At 46.2% G+C, this 16202-nt stretch overlaps 1 protein-coding gene across 1 annotated transcript in view; it reads left to right on the top strand.

Moving 5' to 3' along the window:
* Positions 1 to 16202, top strand: part of MOCOS (molybdenum cofactor sulfurase) — a 56536-nt gene that overhangs the window by 15027 nt on the left and 25307 nt on the right. Inside the window, exons 6-9 of the mRNA XM_052660508.1 lie at positions 2466 to 2665; positions 8650 to 8766; positions 10184 to 10645; positions 15501 to 15663. Coding sequence (XP_052516468.1) covers positions 2466 to 2665; positions 8650 to 8766; positions 10184 to 10645; positions 15501 to 15663 — 942 coding nt within the window. The remainder of the gene's footprint in view (positions 1 to 2465; positions 2666 to 8649; positions 8767 to 10183; positions 10646 to 15500; positions 15664 to 16202) is intronic.

Below are 16202 nucleotides of genomic sequence, written 5' to 3'. Positions count from 1 at the left end.
GTTGCAGCACACAGGATCTAGTTCCCAGACCAGGGATCGAACCCAGGCCCCCTGCACTGGGAGTGTGAAGTTTTAGCCACTGGACCACAGAGAAGTCCCCTCAATGGATGTCTGTATGCATGTGGCATTTGCTCCTGTTGCCCATGTCCTTGAAGGGAGCCCTGGCATGGATGGGATCCGGATAAGGAGAGAGTCTGTGCGACAGATGAGCACCCGGCAGCTCTGCACTGATGCAGGTGCAGCTGATTCTGAACAACTTCCAGAAATGATTGTGCAGCAGGAGTGAGAGACTGGGCCTTTCTCTCTCTCTCTCTCTCTTTTTTTTTTTTTTGGTGGGTTAAAAGAATGTTTTAAGAGTAGAGACTTTCCAAATCCTGAGATCAATAACCTCATAGAAGCAGAGGAGCCATCCTTGGTCCCTGCTTACAGATCCTGAGAACTTATAAAGCTCAGTTCGCTGGGTCTTCCCACGGGGGAGGTTTGTGATGAGCCCACTTTGCCCACAAAGGATCTTATACTCAGAGAGATTAGATGCCTTCCCCAGGGCCAGGGAACCTGGGAGGGCTAGGGTTTAAACCCACGCAATCCTAAGGCCTTACCCGAGTCCCCAGATGTGGTCTCCGCTGCTGGCCTTTGCAATGACACGTGCTTTCTTTCCTGACAAGAGCTTGGGGTGCGTGAGCAGGTGGGGGCATTCCCTGTAGTCTGACACACAGATGGGTGCACATCCAATCTTGTGGGGCTGACATAGGGTACAGGCTGGAAGCAGCTCTGTCTGGTGAGCCGGGCCTCTACCCTCCTGCTATGCCCCTGTAGCTCCTTTCAGAGGCTGAGCTTCCAGGACGGGGCAGCACTGCTTGTCCTGTCCAGATGAGGATGGAGTTGTGGTGAACTTGGCACACCACAAGGGACTTGGCATGGTAGTTAGGCAGCCCTTTCTCTCTCTGTCTCTCTCTCGTCAAAATAATGTAACCCTTAGGTCCTCAGCCTAATCCCAGCACTGCAAACATACAGGACTTGTGGAAGGGTCGTCCTGACAGTAATGCAGGCTGGTGAGTGGGCATCACCCAGACAAAGCAGAGACCGTGAAAACAGACATTGAGAAACAGGCACTTTTTCAAGGAAAGATGCTAACAAGGTGTCTGAACCACAAGTGACAGAGTCTGACAGGGCTGGGGTACCTCTGAAAGGTTGACAGTGTCAACTCCACAATAAGGCAGACCCTGATTTTTCCTTAGTTAATTGCTCTTTTTTAGAAAAAATTGTGGTGAAATCTATGTAATATATATGGCGCTTAGCCATTTTAAAGTGTATACAGTTCAGTGTACATTAAGTATATTCACACTATAGAGCAGTCATTACCACTATCCATGTCCAGGACTTTTTAATCATCCCAAACTTAAAAAACAATATCTCCCCAATTTCCCCTCTCCAACCCATAGTATGTCTATTCTTTCTATTTCTATGAATTTGCCTGTTTTAGGCACCATACATAAAAGAGATAATACAATATTTGTCCTTTTGTGTCTGGCTTATTATACTTAGCATAAATGTTTTCAGACTTTACCCATGGTAAAACAAGTATTCTTAGCTGCTTTGTATAGTATTAAACACTCACAATTTGTATGATTTAAACACTTACAAAAAAACAGCAAGACAGAAGTATGTTTGAAGACAGAATTATACATTTTTGCAGTCTGTTACAAAAGGGTCTCAATTAGCTGAATGCTTAAGTAACATTTTTTTTTTATTTTGAAAAGGAAGATGATAGCAGTTCCTATGGGAAAATTCCACAGAAGCAGTAGTGGTAAACTGTCATTCAGTACCGATGACCTAAACATTTACTGTGTGGGCAGTACCATACTCTGTTTACAAGTAGAGTAAGTTCCCTACATGTGAGCCTTCAAACTGCGAACTTTCAAAGATTCGAACATGCGTTCTCGTGTCTAGTCACCTAAGTTCGTTCACGTGTCTGGCGTGTGTTTTCATGTGCGTGCATCCTCTCCAGGTGGCTGTACTTTTGTGTACTGTACTGTATAATACGGTATAGAGTGTGATGGTACAGTGTCTTTATTTCAAGACCAGGATGTCTGGAAACAGACGTAAAGGCAGCAGTGATGGAGCTGGCACTACTGTCCTTTTCAAGGTGCTGTACTGTAAGATTAAAAATGTTTTCTTTTTGTGTCTGTTTTTCACGTATTACTTGCGTGAAAAGTATTAAAAACCTATGCAGGTACAGTACTATATAGCCGATCGTAGGCTGCCTTTGTTGGACGTATGAACAAATTGGACTTACAGACGCACTCCCGGAATGGAACTCATTTGTATGTAGAGGACTTACTGTGTGTAACGTCATTAATACGAGGTCCAAGTTTGCCAGTTATAATGATCTCGTTTTCTTAAAACTGAGACTGACTTTTCCATCACGTTCATGTTTCCCTTTCACCCCCGTTCGCTGCCCTGAGGTGGGATGGAGAGCATCCGGCAGCACACGTTTACCCTGGCTCAGTACACCTACGCTGCCTTGTCTTCCCTGCGGTACCCCAACGGAGCCCCTGTCGTGCAGATTTACAGTGACTCTGAGTTCAGCAGCCCGGAAGTGCAGGGTCCCGTCATCAGCTTCAACGTGCTCGATGACCACGGGAACATCGTTGGTTACTCCCAGGTGGGTTTTTCTTTTCATCCTGCTAACCTGTTCATATCAGCATCGCTCTTGTCTGGAATTCTGTAGCCCTGAAATTTGAGGACAAGGCCTCTGGGGCCTTTGCAATAGTCATGAGGAATCCTGTGTCCTGTTGGAGAGGCCACTGGTCCCTCCTTAGAAGCTCTGCATTCCCATTGACATGCAGTTCTAACAAGCATGGGCTATTTAGTTCTTCGGCCTACTTTATTCAGCCACAGGTGGTCAATTTCAAATGGGAAGAGAGAGACCAAGTTTCTTATGGCAGTGGCAGGGGACAGCTGACAGCTTGCCAGCAAGGGAAGACACCCTAACATAGTGTAGGCAGAGCAACCTGTCTGAGGTCATTTCGCATACCAGCAGCTTGGTAGCCCCACCATTACATCAGACCGTGTCGCAGTGGCACATAAAATCCTGGGCCTCTTACCACTGTTTGTTTGCATGTTGCTTGGAACTCATCACTCTTTTTTTATGACAAGTAGAAATGATGTCCTTAGTAGCACAAAAGCCCTTATTTCTGCTGTAGTTCATTATACTAAGTTCAAAGTATTTGGTAGGCTGGTTATAAAATAGTTTCTGCAGATATACCCTTTGTATGCATTTTCTCAAGAAAACACTGCAGGTAGTGGTTTTCAGGTTGGGAACTGCTTGGATCCCTGTGATACTGAATAAGCTGATCACTGCCCAGTACATTAAAAAACCTAGAGTCACACTGAACACCCAGACATGGCAGTGGGTGGTCACCAGATGGGCTGTGACAGATTGGGCCTGGGGAGCCTAAGGCCCTTCCCAGAGCCCAGGTTTCTAGAACTGCTGTGAGGAGCGATTTGATCATCACATCAGTTTGGAAGATGCTGCTTATCATCCCTTGAAAGCCACTCTTTCCATACACCTATGTTAAATCCAGAGTTCCTCAGATGGAATTCATTTCTCAAGGGATCCTGTCCCTGCCTCCCATGAACTTTCTTTTTTCAAGGAAAAAAAATTTTTTTTGGAAGATCCATAAACTTTCTGAGGACAAACTTAAGAACTGTTTTCTGGAAGAAATGTTGGTTCTCACTGGTGTCCAGGGACCAACACTCTACAATCATTAGTTGTCTCTTGGGTGAGATTATTGTGAAAATATTGCCCCCCCACCCCCCACCCCTCACTTGCACAGCAGCAGAAGCAGCCCAGCATCATTCAGAAGCAGGCAATTTTAAATGCTTTTGAGGGGTGGTGTAAAACACATTGGGGCCAAAGGTTTGCCTTCTCAAATACGTTTTTCTGGGTAATTGGTACAATAAGTTTCCTTCTTGAATCTAAAATAAGTGTATTTTTGACGGGTGTGGAGGAGGGCAGGCTGATGACTCTGAAATGTGGTGTGGCAAGCATAATGCTGAATTCAGGTTGGGCTGCTCATCACTTAAAAGTCAATGAAGCGGGGGCAAATGTCAGTAGAAAGGAAAGCTATTGAGTCAGAAAAGCTGAAATCTAGGGAGATGGTGGACTCATGCCTGGAGAGTAACTCCAAAGATTCTGCTCAGTCATGACAATTTTTAGCAGGAAAATGGGGGAAAAAAACAAGTTAATCATTAAGGTAAGAGGTCAGGTTCTTTGTCATTTCTCATTGTGTGTAGACCCACTGATGTCTCCTGATCTTCTTTTGGAGATTTGTCTGGCCTGCGTGGTCCACCTGCAGATTTGCCAAGAGGAGCTGGGGGTATAGAGTCAGTCATTCTTTAACTGTGTAATTCTTCATTCTTACTCCTTTTAATCCTGAAAAGGGATCAAGTGGTTAGGCCAGGCATTGTGTACATTCAGTAGAGCGTAAGTCAGGAGTTAAGTTAAATGTTACCTCGTGATCCCATTTTTATAATTAAGGTCTGAGGAAAACAGAGATGAACAAATCGAAGAGGGGCAAAAGAGCTGCTTACAAATTCCCACTCTCAGGGATCATTCCACATCTATGGGAATAGGGACGAAAGTCTGTCTTCTGTAACTGTTTCACACTGAGGAAGGGTGTCTCAGTCTTAGAGTGAAAGATGTCCACGTGGGTGGACATCTCTTTGGTGACCATTTTAGTTGCCAGCTTGTCTATGTGGGCAGAGCAAGCTACAGTTATTCTAATGCTGACAAAGGTATAGGTTATTATGAGCAGCAGTGTTAATTCCAATTCTTTCATCAAACACTGAGTCTGTGACTGTCCTACTTGTTGACTGCTCGAGCCTGGTCTTTTGTGACTCTTGGAGGCCTGGGAGATTTCAGTTTTTTCTGCAAACAAGAGGCAGGGGACATAGAGGAGCCTTTGTACTTGGGTTGGGGTGGGGAATCAGTTCCAGGCAGAATGGTGAAAGAATCACCCATTTGCCCAGAGAAGCAAAGAGGAAGATCTCCCCAAGAAGAAGGAGCTGCCCATCTTGGTGTCCACCTGACTTCACTGGGACGCTCACTCCCTGAGGTCTCACACAGGGGTTTCTCCCTTGTGCATCTATAGAGGAAGCTCATCCCATGAGTAGAGGTCATGGCTGGGGCATGGCCAGCTGTGTCAGCTCAGGAGGACCCTGGGTTTGCCTGGTCTTTGTCACATGTGGGGATTCCACAGAGATTTGGAGGGTCTTTGGAAACATTACATGGCAGCATGGCTGGGTCTGGTTGTCTCTTTTTCAGGGGATTTGTGAAGGAATTGAGCCTTCTGTGAGAAGGTTTTGGGTACCTGTTTTTGATATCCAGGCCTCCTCATTTCAGTGATGCCTCATTGGATGGCATCAGTGACTCATGGACATGAGTTTGAGCAAGCTCTGAGAGCTGGTAATGGACAGGGAAGCCTTGCGTGCTGCAACTCATAGGGTTGCAGAGAGTCAGACATGACTGAGCGACTGAACAAACACAGGCACCTCCTCATTTCATTTTCCCCTTGGTGGAAGTCAGTCTACCCAGTTTTTAAGTGGGTGGGTTCAGAGTCAGGCTGCCTTGCACTGGCTCTCTGAGCTTGGGTGAGGTAATGTAAGCTCCCCAAGTCTCTGCAAAATGGGATAAGAATGTACCCTGATGACGGTTTGTCATGAGCATTGAATGAGATACAGTATATAGCTCCTTAGTGTCGGGCTGGCATGAAGCAAGTGCCCCATTGTACTGTGAATATAGCTCTCATCCTGTTCCAGCAGCCAGTTCCTTCACCTGGCTGGGCACTGGCCAAGCCTCTGTGGGATTCCAAAGGTCTCAGGGTGAGAAAAGATGAAGTTGTGATGAGAAAGTAGAATGAAGGGCAACTGTGGCCAAAACAGCCTCTTCCACCCACATGCTCTTCTAAGTGGGGCCCCTGTCTTTTTCCCTTGAACCTTGGCGGGTCTGTGACTCACTCATATTCAACGGCATGCCTCCAAAGGTGACACTGCTTGGCTTTGGAGGCTAGGCCAGAAAAGCCCGTGCAGCGTCAGCATTGCTTCCTGGGGCATTCACTGTTGCAGCCTCAAGTTACTGTGGAAGGAGGCATACCCTCAGCAGCCCTGCTGTGAGGAAGCCAGAAGCAAGCATGCTGGTGACTGTCCTGGTTTGAGCGAGGCCAGACCGTCTTTGAGAAAATGAACCTCGAGGGAATTCTAACCCCAGGCATGTTACTCCCAGCCCCCAGGCATGTCACTCCCAGCCTTCTAGTCTTGCCAAATGAGATCAGCCATCTCTGGGCCCTTTCTGAATATCTGACCCCCTGTAGCCATGAGCACAATACAGTGGTTGTTCTTTTATGCCACAATGTCTGGGTGGCTCATTTTGTGGCTGTGGTAGCTGGAATAGTGCATATCTGGGAGAGGGGTGAGTGTGGGAGACTTGTAATTCAGTTTGGCGGGAGCTGGGGTCGGGGAGGGAGGTGCTTTCCTAGGGGCTGTCCCTTGAGTGGAGGTCACCTGACCCTGGAGGTGGAGTTGGCCAGACCCAGTGGGGCCGCCAGGCCTCACCACAGACAGCAGGGAATCCCTGGGTTTCATCAGCAGAAATGGCTTCTTCACACTCTGACAGTCCAGGGGTGATGGCTAAAGTGCCGACAGTGTGTCTCCACAAAGGCGTGTGGGAGGCACCGCTGTTGTGCCCACCCAGCAGGGCAGCATGTGGACCCTGTGCGTGGTGACCTGTGTCTGACACGTTCTTCCCAGGAAGGAAAGTCTCCAAGCCTTCCCCAGCTGGGCAGTTGTGTTTGTTTCCTCAAATGCAATTAGAGGACTTCCCTGAGTTTAGCCTGAGTCACCAGGGCTAAGGACCCTCACTGGGCCCCCAGGCCTTTGGGGGAATGGAACCCTGGACCCACAAACAGAGGAACTGGCACAAACATCCCTCGTGCCAGCTCACCTTTGAGCCTTGTGAGCAAGAATCACCTGTCCAGCTTCCAGAGGAGAAGAAAAAGACTTGGAACTTCTGGATTGAATTGCAGTTCTGTGATGGAACCCAAAGTCTAGGATATTATGAAAAGCAAATCGGTAACATGCGATGTCAACACAGTAATGTTTGCAGTCTGGGCTGGGAGCCGAGGCAGGGCTCCTGTGAGTGATAGCTCTGCTAAGGCCCACTCTGAGATCAGGGCAGATGGTCCTGGCCTAAGGGCACTGAGGAGCTGCCCCATGTCCCAGCCACACTCAGATTTTATTCTTGTGAATCTCACTTGAAACCTGTGGGGTCTTTTTTTCAAAAATTAATTCCTTAAAATTCTTTTTTTTAACAAGTGAGATCAAATTGATGTATAACATTGTGTTAGTTTTAGGTGTACAACACAGTAATTCTATATATGTATACACTGGGAAGTGATTTCTACAAGTTTAGTTAACATCTATCATCACATATGGTTATAAAAATTTTTTTTCTTGTGACGACAACTTTTAAGATTTACTCTCTTAGCAATTTTCAAGTATATAATACATTATTGTTAACTATAGTCACCATGCTGTATGTTATAACCCCAGGACTTATCTCTCTGTACATAAGATAGATATCTATCTTGTATCTTTTGACCACCTTCACCACACCCCACCCTCCCTTGCCCCTGGCAATCACTGATCTGTTCTCAGAATTTTCATTTGGTTCCATGTGTGTGATCATACAGTATTTGTCTTTGTCTGACTTATGTCTTTGCATATTTCATTATGACTGAGCAAAATGCCCTCAAGGGCCATCCTTGTCACAAATGGCAGGATTTCCTTTTTTTTTAATAGCTGAACAATATTTCACTGTGTGTTTAAACACATCACATTTTCTTTATCCATGAATCCTTTGATGGATGCTTAAATTGTTTTCATGTCGGCAGTAAACATGGGGGTACAGATCTCTTTTCAAGACAATGATTTCATTTCCTTCAGGTAAATACAGCAATTAGTTCTACTTTAAATTTTCTGAAGGATTCCTGAACAGTTTTCCATAGTTGCTATGCCCATTCCCACCAACAGTGAACCAGGGTTCCCTTTTCTCCATGTTCTCCCCAACTCTTGTTATTTGTTGTCTTTCTGATGATAGCCTTTCTAACAGGTGTGACATTACATGCTAGATACTAGATATTTGAGAGGTGGTATCTTATTTTAGTTTTAACTTAGATTTTGCTAATGACTAGTGATGTTGAGCATGTGTTCATGTACCTGTTGGCATTTGTATGGAAAATTTTACTTCTTTGGAAAAATGTCTATACAGATTTTCGGTTCATTTAAGAAATCAGATTATTTTAAATGTGAGCTCTCCACTTGGAATTTGGTGTAATAATTTTTCACTTTTTGCAGGCATATATTTATTACCCAACTGGATAAGCTTTAATTATCAGTAGTATTTTATAAAATGTATTTAGAAAACCCACGATGGATCATAGCACTTTAGAGAAAAATTCCGAGCTCATATTTTCATTTTACTGTTAGGAAAGAGAGACCCAAATATGGAACCTGAAACTCTTCAGTCCAGGCAGTCAGAGTAAAACTGGACACTCCTAACCCTAGTTCTGTGTCATATTAAACCCACAGGTGGATAAAATGGCCAGCCTTCACAACATCCATGTGCGAACTGGCTGCTTCTGTAACACCGGGGCCTGCCAGAGGCACCTGGGGATAAGCGATGAGATGGTGAAGAAGCATCTTCAGGTTGGTACTGGACCCTGTGGCCCGAACGGTGCCAGCAAGACCCAATGCTAATGCCTCATCTTCACCAGAGGCTGGACCCGTGTCTGGAGTGGGGGCTGGTCTTTGGGTTCATTTCTCTGAGCCCACCCTGTGAACGTGCAAAGAAAAAAGGGTCAACAAAATTAGAAAATGCTTCAAGATAGTGACTCCATGCCAGGCGTTTTTTAGTTTGAGGGCAAAAATTTAAAGGCAGTAGAGGACTTTTTTTTTTAATTCAGAAGATGACTTTTAACAGGGGACAAGCCAATGTGAAAATGTGCTCCTTAACTAGTTTAGTCCTGCCAGAGTGAAATCTGCAAGCTAAGAAGTCGCTCATCCTTTGGCAGAGTGAGGAGAGGAACTTTTCCAGCGGGCATTCTGCATTCCTCAGGTCCCCACCCTTCCTGCCACTTCCCTGAGTTGAGGTTTGTCACTTCAAGGTACATTTTAGTTTGAACCATTTCATAAGACTAGCTCGAGTGGCAGAAGGCCTTATTTATATCAGAATAGTTTATAAATTGTTTCTTTTGGCTGCCACTAAGTAATGAATATATTAGATCCCAACCAACCATGAGCTGTGTTTTGCTTAAAAAGAGAGAGGGAGTCTTAGAACACAGATGAAGGCAATTCCAGGTATGTTATTGAACCTGAGGAATGCCGTGGACCCATCTCTTTGGGTATCTGACTTGGGTTCAGCTCTGGGGTGGTAGGCCGCCAGAGCAGTGATCAATGACAGGCAGCAGGGCTTGGAGAGGCTTGGGGACTTCTTGCTTTTCTTTCCCCACCTCCCGGCCAGGCACTTAGTGCTGCCTTTGGTTTTCATTATGGGCTTGGGCCAGTCATTCCTTGGGGCAGCATCTCTGTCTTGCTCTTTTGTCAAAAGGCAGCTGCAAAGGATATAGGCCTCCCTTTGATCCCGAGAGAGTCTAAAAGGCATGGCCAGCAAGCTCTCCTCCCCCTTCAGCCCTGGGTAGACCAAGAAGCTGATCCATCTGTGCTTCTGAAACTTCAGTCTGTCTTTTGCTGCCGCTGTGGGTCAGCATTGTGTATATGGCTCTGGTAAATGCTTTACGTGAACAATTGCTTTTAAACTTTTTTTAAAAATTATTTATTTATTTATATTGAAATATAGTTGGTTTACAATGTTGTGTCTTTTAAACTTTTTAATGGCCCAATGGGATTGGTATAGATCCCCACTCACAGTGAGCCACGTGATGCCGGACGGGGTGTCAGGGCCCTGGGTTTGTGGAACTATGCCTGAGGCACGCAGCTCTTCTTAGTGTTGCAGCTCTGTTTTCCTGGATTAATTTTATCTTCTATTATCAACAAACATTGTTTTACAGAATGGTTTCTGGTCCATCGTGAGGACCACTCTGGCTGACTTGTTTCTTTCTCCTAGGCTGGTCATGTCTGCGGAGATGATGTGGACCTCATAGATGGGCAGACGACGGGCTGTGTGAGGATTTCTTTTGGATACATGTCTACGCTTGAGGATGCCCAGGCCTTCCTCAGGTTCATCATAGCAACCCAACTGCGCCCGTCTCATGGCCAGCCTCTCCCTCTGGCCACCCCGGGCGAGGCTGGAGCCCCGCCTGGAGACAGCGAGGCTCAGAACGCCGTGCCTGCCACCCAGGTCAGAGGTAGCCCCTCACCTCAGCAAGACGCTTCCCCACACTCCGGGGTTTGGAACAACTCACCCACCGCTTTCAATGCAGAGGATCTGTGTCCGCCCCTGCTGGAGGCCACCGGACCCCAGCAGACCACTTTAGAGAAAGCTGCTGACGTCCCAGATGGGGACCTCAGGTCACACGTCGTCACCAACCTTTACCTCTACCCAATCAAGTCCTGTGCGGCATTTGAGGTAAGGGTTTCAGTGGCAGCTAAAGAGATTGCTTCTTTTGCGTTTATTTTATAATATTTTTTGATAAAGTAAAGAAAAAAAGTTCAGGAAGTGAAGGGAAGCATGCAGAAAATCAAAACTTCACTACCTGCAGCACACAGGCTCAGTGGTTGCAGTTCCCAGGCTCTGGAGCACAGACTCAGTAGTTGTGACCCATGGGCTTAGTGGCTTTGCAGCATGTGGGATTTTCTCAGACCAGGGATCAAACCCGTGTACCCCAGGTTGGTAGCAGATTCTCATCCACTGCTCCACCAGAGAAGTCCTCATTCTGTCTTTCTTGGTTTGAGCTGACTTTTGACCATGACTCTGCTAACGGGAATCCCCGAGAGGACCCTGTTTCTGGGTGTGACTGCCTAGTTACTGTTGATAGTTAAGGATGTAACTTTCATGCAGAAGCATTTTACATACTTTGGTTCATTTGATCTTCAAAACAATAATATGAGGTGCTAGGTAATATCATCCCTATTGTATAGATATGGAGCCTAGGGGCTATTGAGGTTAAGCACTCTGCCCAGGTCATGACCCCCTAATAAATGATAGGGAAAGGATTTGAACCCGGGTCTACTGACTCCTTGGGTCCACACTGTCCTGAGTCTGTCTGCTTAGCTCTCCCTGTGGAGGTGAACTACATAATGTCTGCAAACAGGCTGGCCTGGCAGTCACCCTACCTGGGAGACGGGAGTGCTTGCCTTGGTTGGCCAGCTGGCCCCGACCCCTCCTGCAGTGGCCGAACTTCCTATAAGACTGTCTTTCTATGATATGTGTGTGTCCCAAGTCCCAGGTGAGGTCCCACCCTCCTGAGCCTCTGGGATCACAGGCTCCCTAGCTCCTCATTGGCTAGTCTATGCTGAAGGAGACTGTCCTCCAGTCTGAGACCATGAACAAGCAAGTTCTTCTCCACTCCTGAATGCAGGCAGGTGAGGAGTATCAGGACTGTATTTTCTCAGATGAGTCATGTCCTGTAGAATAGCCGTGCTGCACACAGAAACACAGCAGGAATCAGTGACCCATTTTACAGATGAAGACACTGAGACTCAGTAAGGTTTCATATTTTGCTAAAAGTCTTCCGTCTGTCTGCTCATTCAGAAACTATACACTGAGTGCTTGCCACCTGCTGGGCCTGCACCTGTGTGCAGTGATGAACAAAATGGAAATGATTCCTTTCCCTAGGGAGGGCAGTATCTCAGGAGGGAAGCAGACACTTTACAACACACACACACACACACACACACACACACACACACACACACACACATCTATCTCTCTCTCTCTGTCTGTCTACCTATCATTTATCTGTCTATCCATTCACAGCCATGATTTCACACTGATATGTCCAATTCCAGTCCAACACCACAGGGTTTATTTAGCCATCCCCTGCACTTGAAAATCTTGTGAGAAACCTGGCTCCCATTGCCCTCAGTGAATACTTATTTGCTCAAATCCTTCCGTAACCCAGCCCCCAGCTGCGACAGCTAAAAAGCTTACCCTTCACATGCCAACACAGACGTGGTGGCTGAAAGCTTGCCCCTGACAAAGAGGAAGAAGGAAGATGGAAGCCAGTAAATTCAATGTTTAGGTGGCAAATCAAAGGATAGACAATGATAGACATGTTCCAACAAGTGGGTGTAAGGAACAGCGACGGGCCCGAGACTTTGGCCTCCTAGCAAGCTCACAACCCAGCCTGCCTCAGTGTCTTGCATGTGACAAGAGACATGAGATTCCATGGGGCTCCCCTGGTGGTCCAGAGGTGAAGACTCTGCATTTCCAAAGCAGGGGATGCAGCTTTAGGATCTCGCATGCTGGGGGGCGGGGGAAGATGAGATTCTTGGGTCAGAGATAAAAGGCTGTTCCTCACAGCCTGCAGGTAGCAAGAGCTTCATGTTTGTGTTGCTTTTCTTTCCCCCCAAGCCCCAAGAAAGGGTCCAGAGGGGCCCAGGTGGATGTTCTGCTCATATTTGGGAGCCCCCTAACTCAGGAAACCTCTTTCATAATAGGATGCCAGCCAAGCTGTGTAGTCCTCAATCAGGGAGGAGCTGATATGTTTGTGATACTGGGCTGTGAGCAAACTTGCCCTCTACTCCAGAGGGTTGTTCACTATACAGACATCCTCGACAGGAGAGTCTGGAACAGAGGACAGTTTGTGCTTCTGCTTGTTAAAACAGACATGCAGAAATGAAAGATCCATGGAGAAATGCCACCCAATAATAGATTGTCTTTTAAAAAGTTATTTGTAATTCAAAACATGTTTTCTGAAAGAAATAGTGACTTAGCGGTGGATTCTGATATTGCTGAACTCAAGGGTTCTGCCAGCAGGAGCAGCCATGGTCTGTGGGGAGAGGATGTCTGATACACAAGGCAAGTGAAGGGCAGAATAAAGGGATTGACATCTGTGGGTCACCTGTTACATTTAGTTGCTTTACATTTTATGCACTGTTTTGGTTTTCACCTAATCCAATGACAATAATGTCCATTTTATATAATACATGACAGAGCCAAGGCTCAGGAGGGTGGTAAGTTGTCCAAAGCCGCTAACTGTTGGAGGTGAGATGTAAGCGCCAGGCTTGTCAGTCCTCAAAGTGCCGACCCCACCCCACCCCCCGCTGCACTGCGTTTCTGCTTCTTGGGTACAGGGCTCCCCTGGCTGGAGGAGCAGTTTCCCTTCACATTGTTCCTCCTAGAGATCTGCGCCGCGCTCACCCCAGGCCGGAAGCTCCTCTCCTTCACTTCCTCCCCCTGAAGCCTCCGTCTTCACTGAGGTCCCTCCCTCGAGGACCCACCCCAAAGTCCCCCCAATTAAATATTCTTCCCTTTCATCACTACCCCCATTGGAAGTTTTCAGACTCCTTTGGGTGGTTAACTTGGGTGCTCAGAGGAAAACAGAAGGGTGAAATTGATTCTTGCACAGTTGTGCAAGAATGTTGGTCTCTTAATCACAATACTATTTCAAAAGCAGTGGGTGGTGTACACCCTTCTTTAACAAACAGCAGGCAGTGCTGAAAACACTGGGTGTAACCTGTGGACAAAACTGCAAAGACCTGGTCTCACACTATTGATATTTCATTATTTTTCCCCTAATGTGCTTTTTGTGTTCTGGATCTCATTCAGAACACCACTTTACATTTAGCTCTCATGTCTCCTTAGGCTCCTCTGGGCTTGTACCAGTTTCTTACACTTTCCCTGTTTTCAGCACCTTGATTGTGTTAAGGAATACTGGTCAGGTATTTATTAGAATATCCATCAGTTTGTTTTTGCCTGATGTCGTTCTGGGGATTAGACTGGGGTTTGGGGTTTTACGGCAGGAGGACCACAGAGATAAAGTTCTCATCGTATCATGTCAGGGTATATAGTATCATTGTGGCTTATCACTACGATGTTAACCTGGGTCTCATAGTGTTTGCCAGCGTTCTTCACTGTCAGTTCCCCCTCCACTCATTCCCATACTGTGCCCTTTAGAGGCAAGTGACTAAGGGTAGCCCACACTTAGTGGGTAAGGAGTTATGCTCTACATTCTTGAGAGGGGGCCATCTACATCAATAATTTGGACTTCTTCTATATGAGAGAGTTGACCTTTCTATTTAATCATTTATTTATATCAGTATGGACTCATGGGTATTTAATTTATATTTTAGGTTATAATCCAATACTGTGTATATATGTGTTAATCGCTGTTGTATATTTCCTGACGCAGCCCTAGAATAAACTGTTTCTCCAAGAAGTCCTGGTTGTTTTTATTGGAGAATGGTATTAAGTGCAAATCTGGGCACTGGCCATAATTTGTATTTTAATTTTGTAGAAATATGAAGCATTGAGGAATATACATATTTTATACACTTAAGATGGATCAGCTCAGTGACCATTTCAGTGGAGCCACCATTTGTGCAAGAAACAAGTCTATATTACGAGGATATGCCTGCTCAGGCATCCACCAGTGTGGAAGGACACACAGAAAGTGGGAGCAGCAGAGACCTGTGGGGAGAGGGCACAGGGTGGGCAGAGGCCTGCTCCCCATGTCCCTGCTAGGCACACGTGTTACCCACTCAAAAGGCACACCGAAGTGGACAAGGATGGAACTGGATCTGGAGGCTAAATGGAAGGTCCCTTGATCCCGTAGTCTCCTTTGCATTGTCCTCTTCTTCTTTAAATGTTTGTTTCTTTGGCTGCATCAGGTTTTAGTTGAGGCACACGAGTTCTCTGCTGTGTGATGTGGCATCTTTGGTTGCAGCCCTTGGGCTTCCCAGGTGGTACTCGTGGTAAAGAACCCACCTGCCAATGCAGGAGACACAAGAGACACGGGTTCGATTCCCGGATCAGGAAGATCCCCCGGAGAAGGAAATGTCAAGCCACTCTAGTATTCTTGCCTGGGGAGTTCTATGGATAGAGGAGCCTGGCAGGTTACAGTCCATGGGGTCTTAAAGAGTTGGGCATGACTGAGCACACACACACGTGGACTCTACTCCTGGCAGGTGCTCAGGCCCCGTAATTGTGGTTCGCAGGCACTCGCGTTGTGGCATGAAGGCTCCAGAGCGAGGGTTCAGTAGTTGAGGTGCAGGGGCTGAGCCGTTCTGAGGCACATGGGATCTTCATTCCTTCCCCAGGGATCGTGCCTGCATCTCCTGCATTTCAGGGTGGATTCCTAACCACAAGGGCACCAGGAAAGTCCCTGTCTTCTTTGTTTCCTTCTCTTCTACCCTTTCGTCCTTCAGGAGTCTGTGCTGAATTCCTGAAGCCCATGTGCATCTGTGCAGCCCCTATGCAATAAATGAGAAGATCATTTGTGAGGAGCGCTGGCTTAAAATACACTGACTGTTTTTTTTAGGTGACCAGGTGGCCTCTAGGAAGTCAAGGGCTGCTGTATGACCGAAGCTGGATGGTTGTGAATCACAACGGCATTTGCCTGAGTCAGAAACAGGAGCCCCGGCTCTGCCTGATCCAGCCCTTCATTGACCTGCAGCGGAGGATCATGGTCATCAAAGCCCAAGGTCTGAAAACAGGGTTCACTTTTACAGAGTAGTTGTCAAGAGTAGCTTTATTCTCATAAAATGAAATCATGACTTTTCCTCCACTAAATATTAAAATATTCCAAAAGGAAGTGAAATGATGTATAGAAGAGACAATAGAAAGTTTGTTCCTCTTTTTCTTTGTTTATTTGTTTTGTGTGTGTGTGGAGGATATTTCTGAGGAAAGGTAAAGATCTGACCATCCAATCAGAAATTAAAGAGGTGTCGATTTTGAAATTATATGTTGTCCTTTCACTTACATTAGTTTTATTTCCTTCACTTTTCATAGCTTCTGCAAGCTTTAATTCTTCTTTGTGGATTTTATTATGAACAGTCTAACACATAGACAGTAGACCAGCTCTGTCCAGTGGACCCCTACGTGATGATGGAAATGTTCAGCATCTACATCGTGCTGTTTGGTAGCCATCAATCTGATGTGGCTACTGAGTATGTGTCATGTGCAGGATGCTGGAGCTAAATTTCACATTTAATTTAATTTAAATAAATACATGTAGTGGCTA

This window comes from Budorcas taxicolor, chromosome 22, assembly GCF_023091745.1.
Source record: "Budorcas taxicolor isolate Tak-1 chromosome 22, Takin1.1, whole genome shotgun sequence".
NCBI lineage: Eukaryota > Metazoa > Chordata > Mammalia > Artiodactyla > Bovidae > Budorcas > Budorcas taxicolor.
The sequence above is the reverse complement of the archived record's forward strand: the minus strand, read 5'-3'. Positions and strand labels throughout refer to the sequence as shown.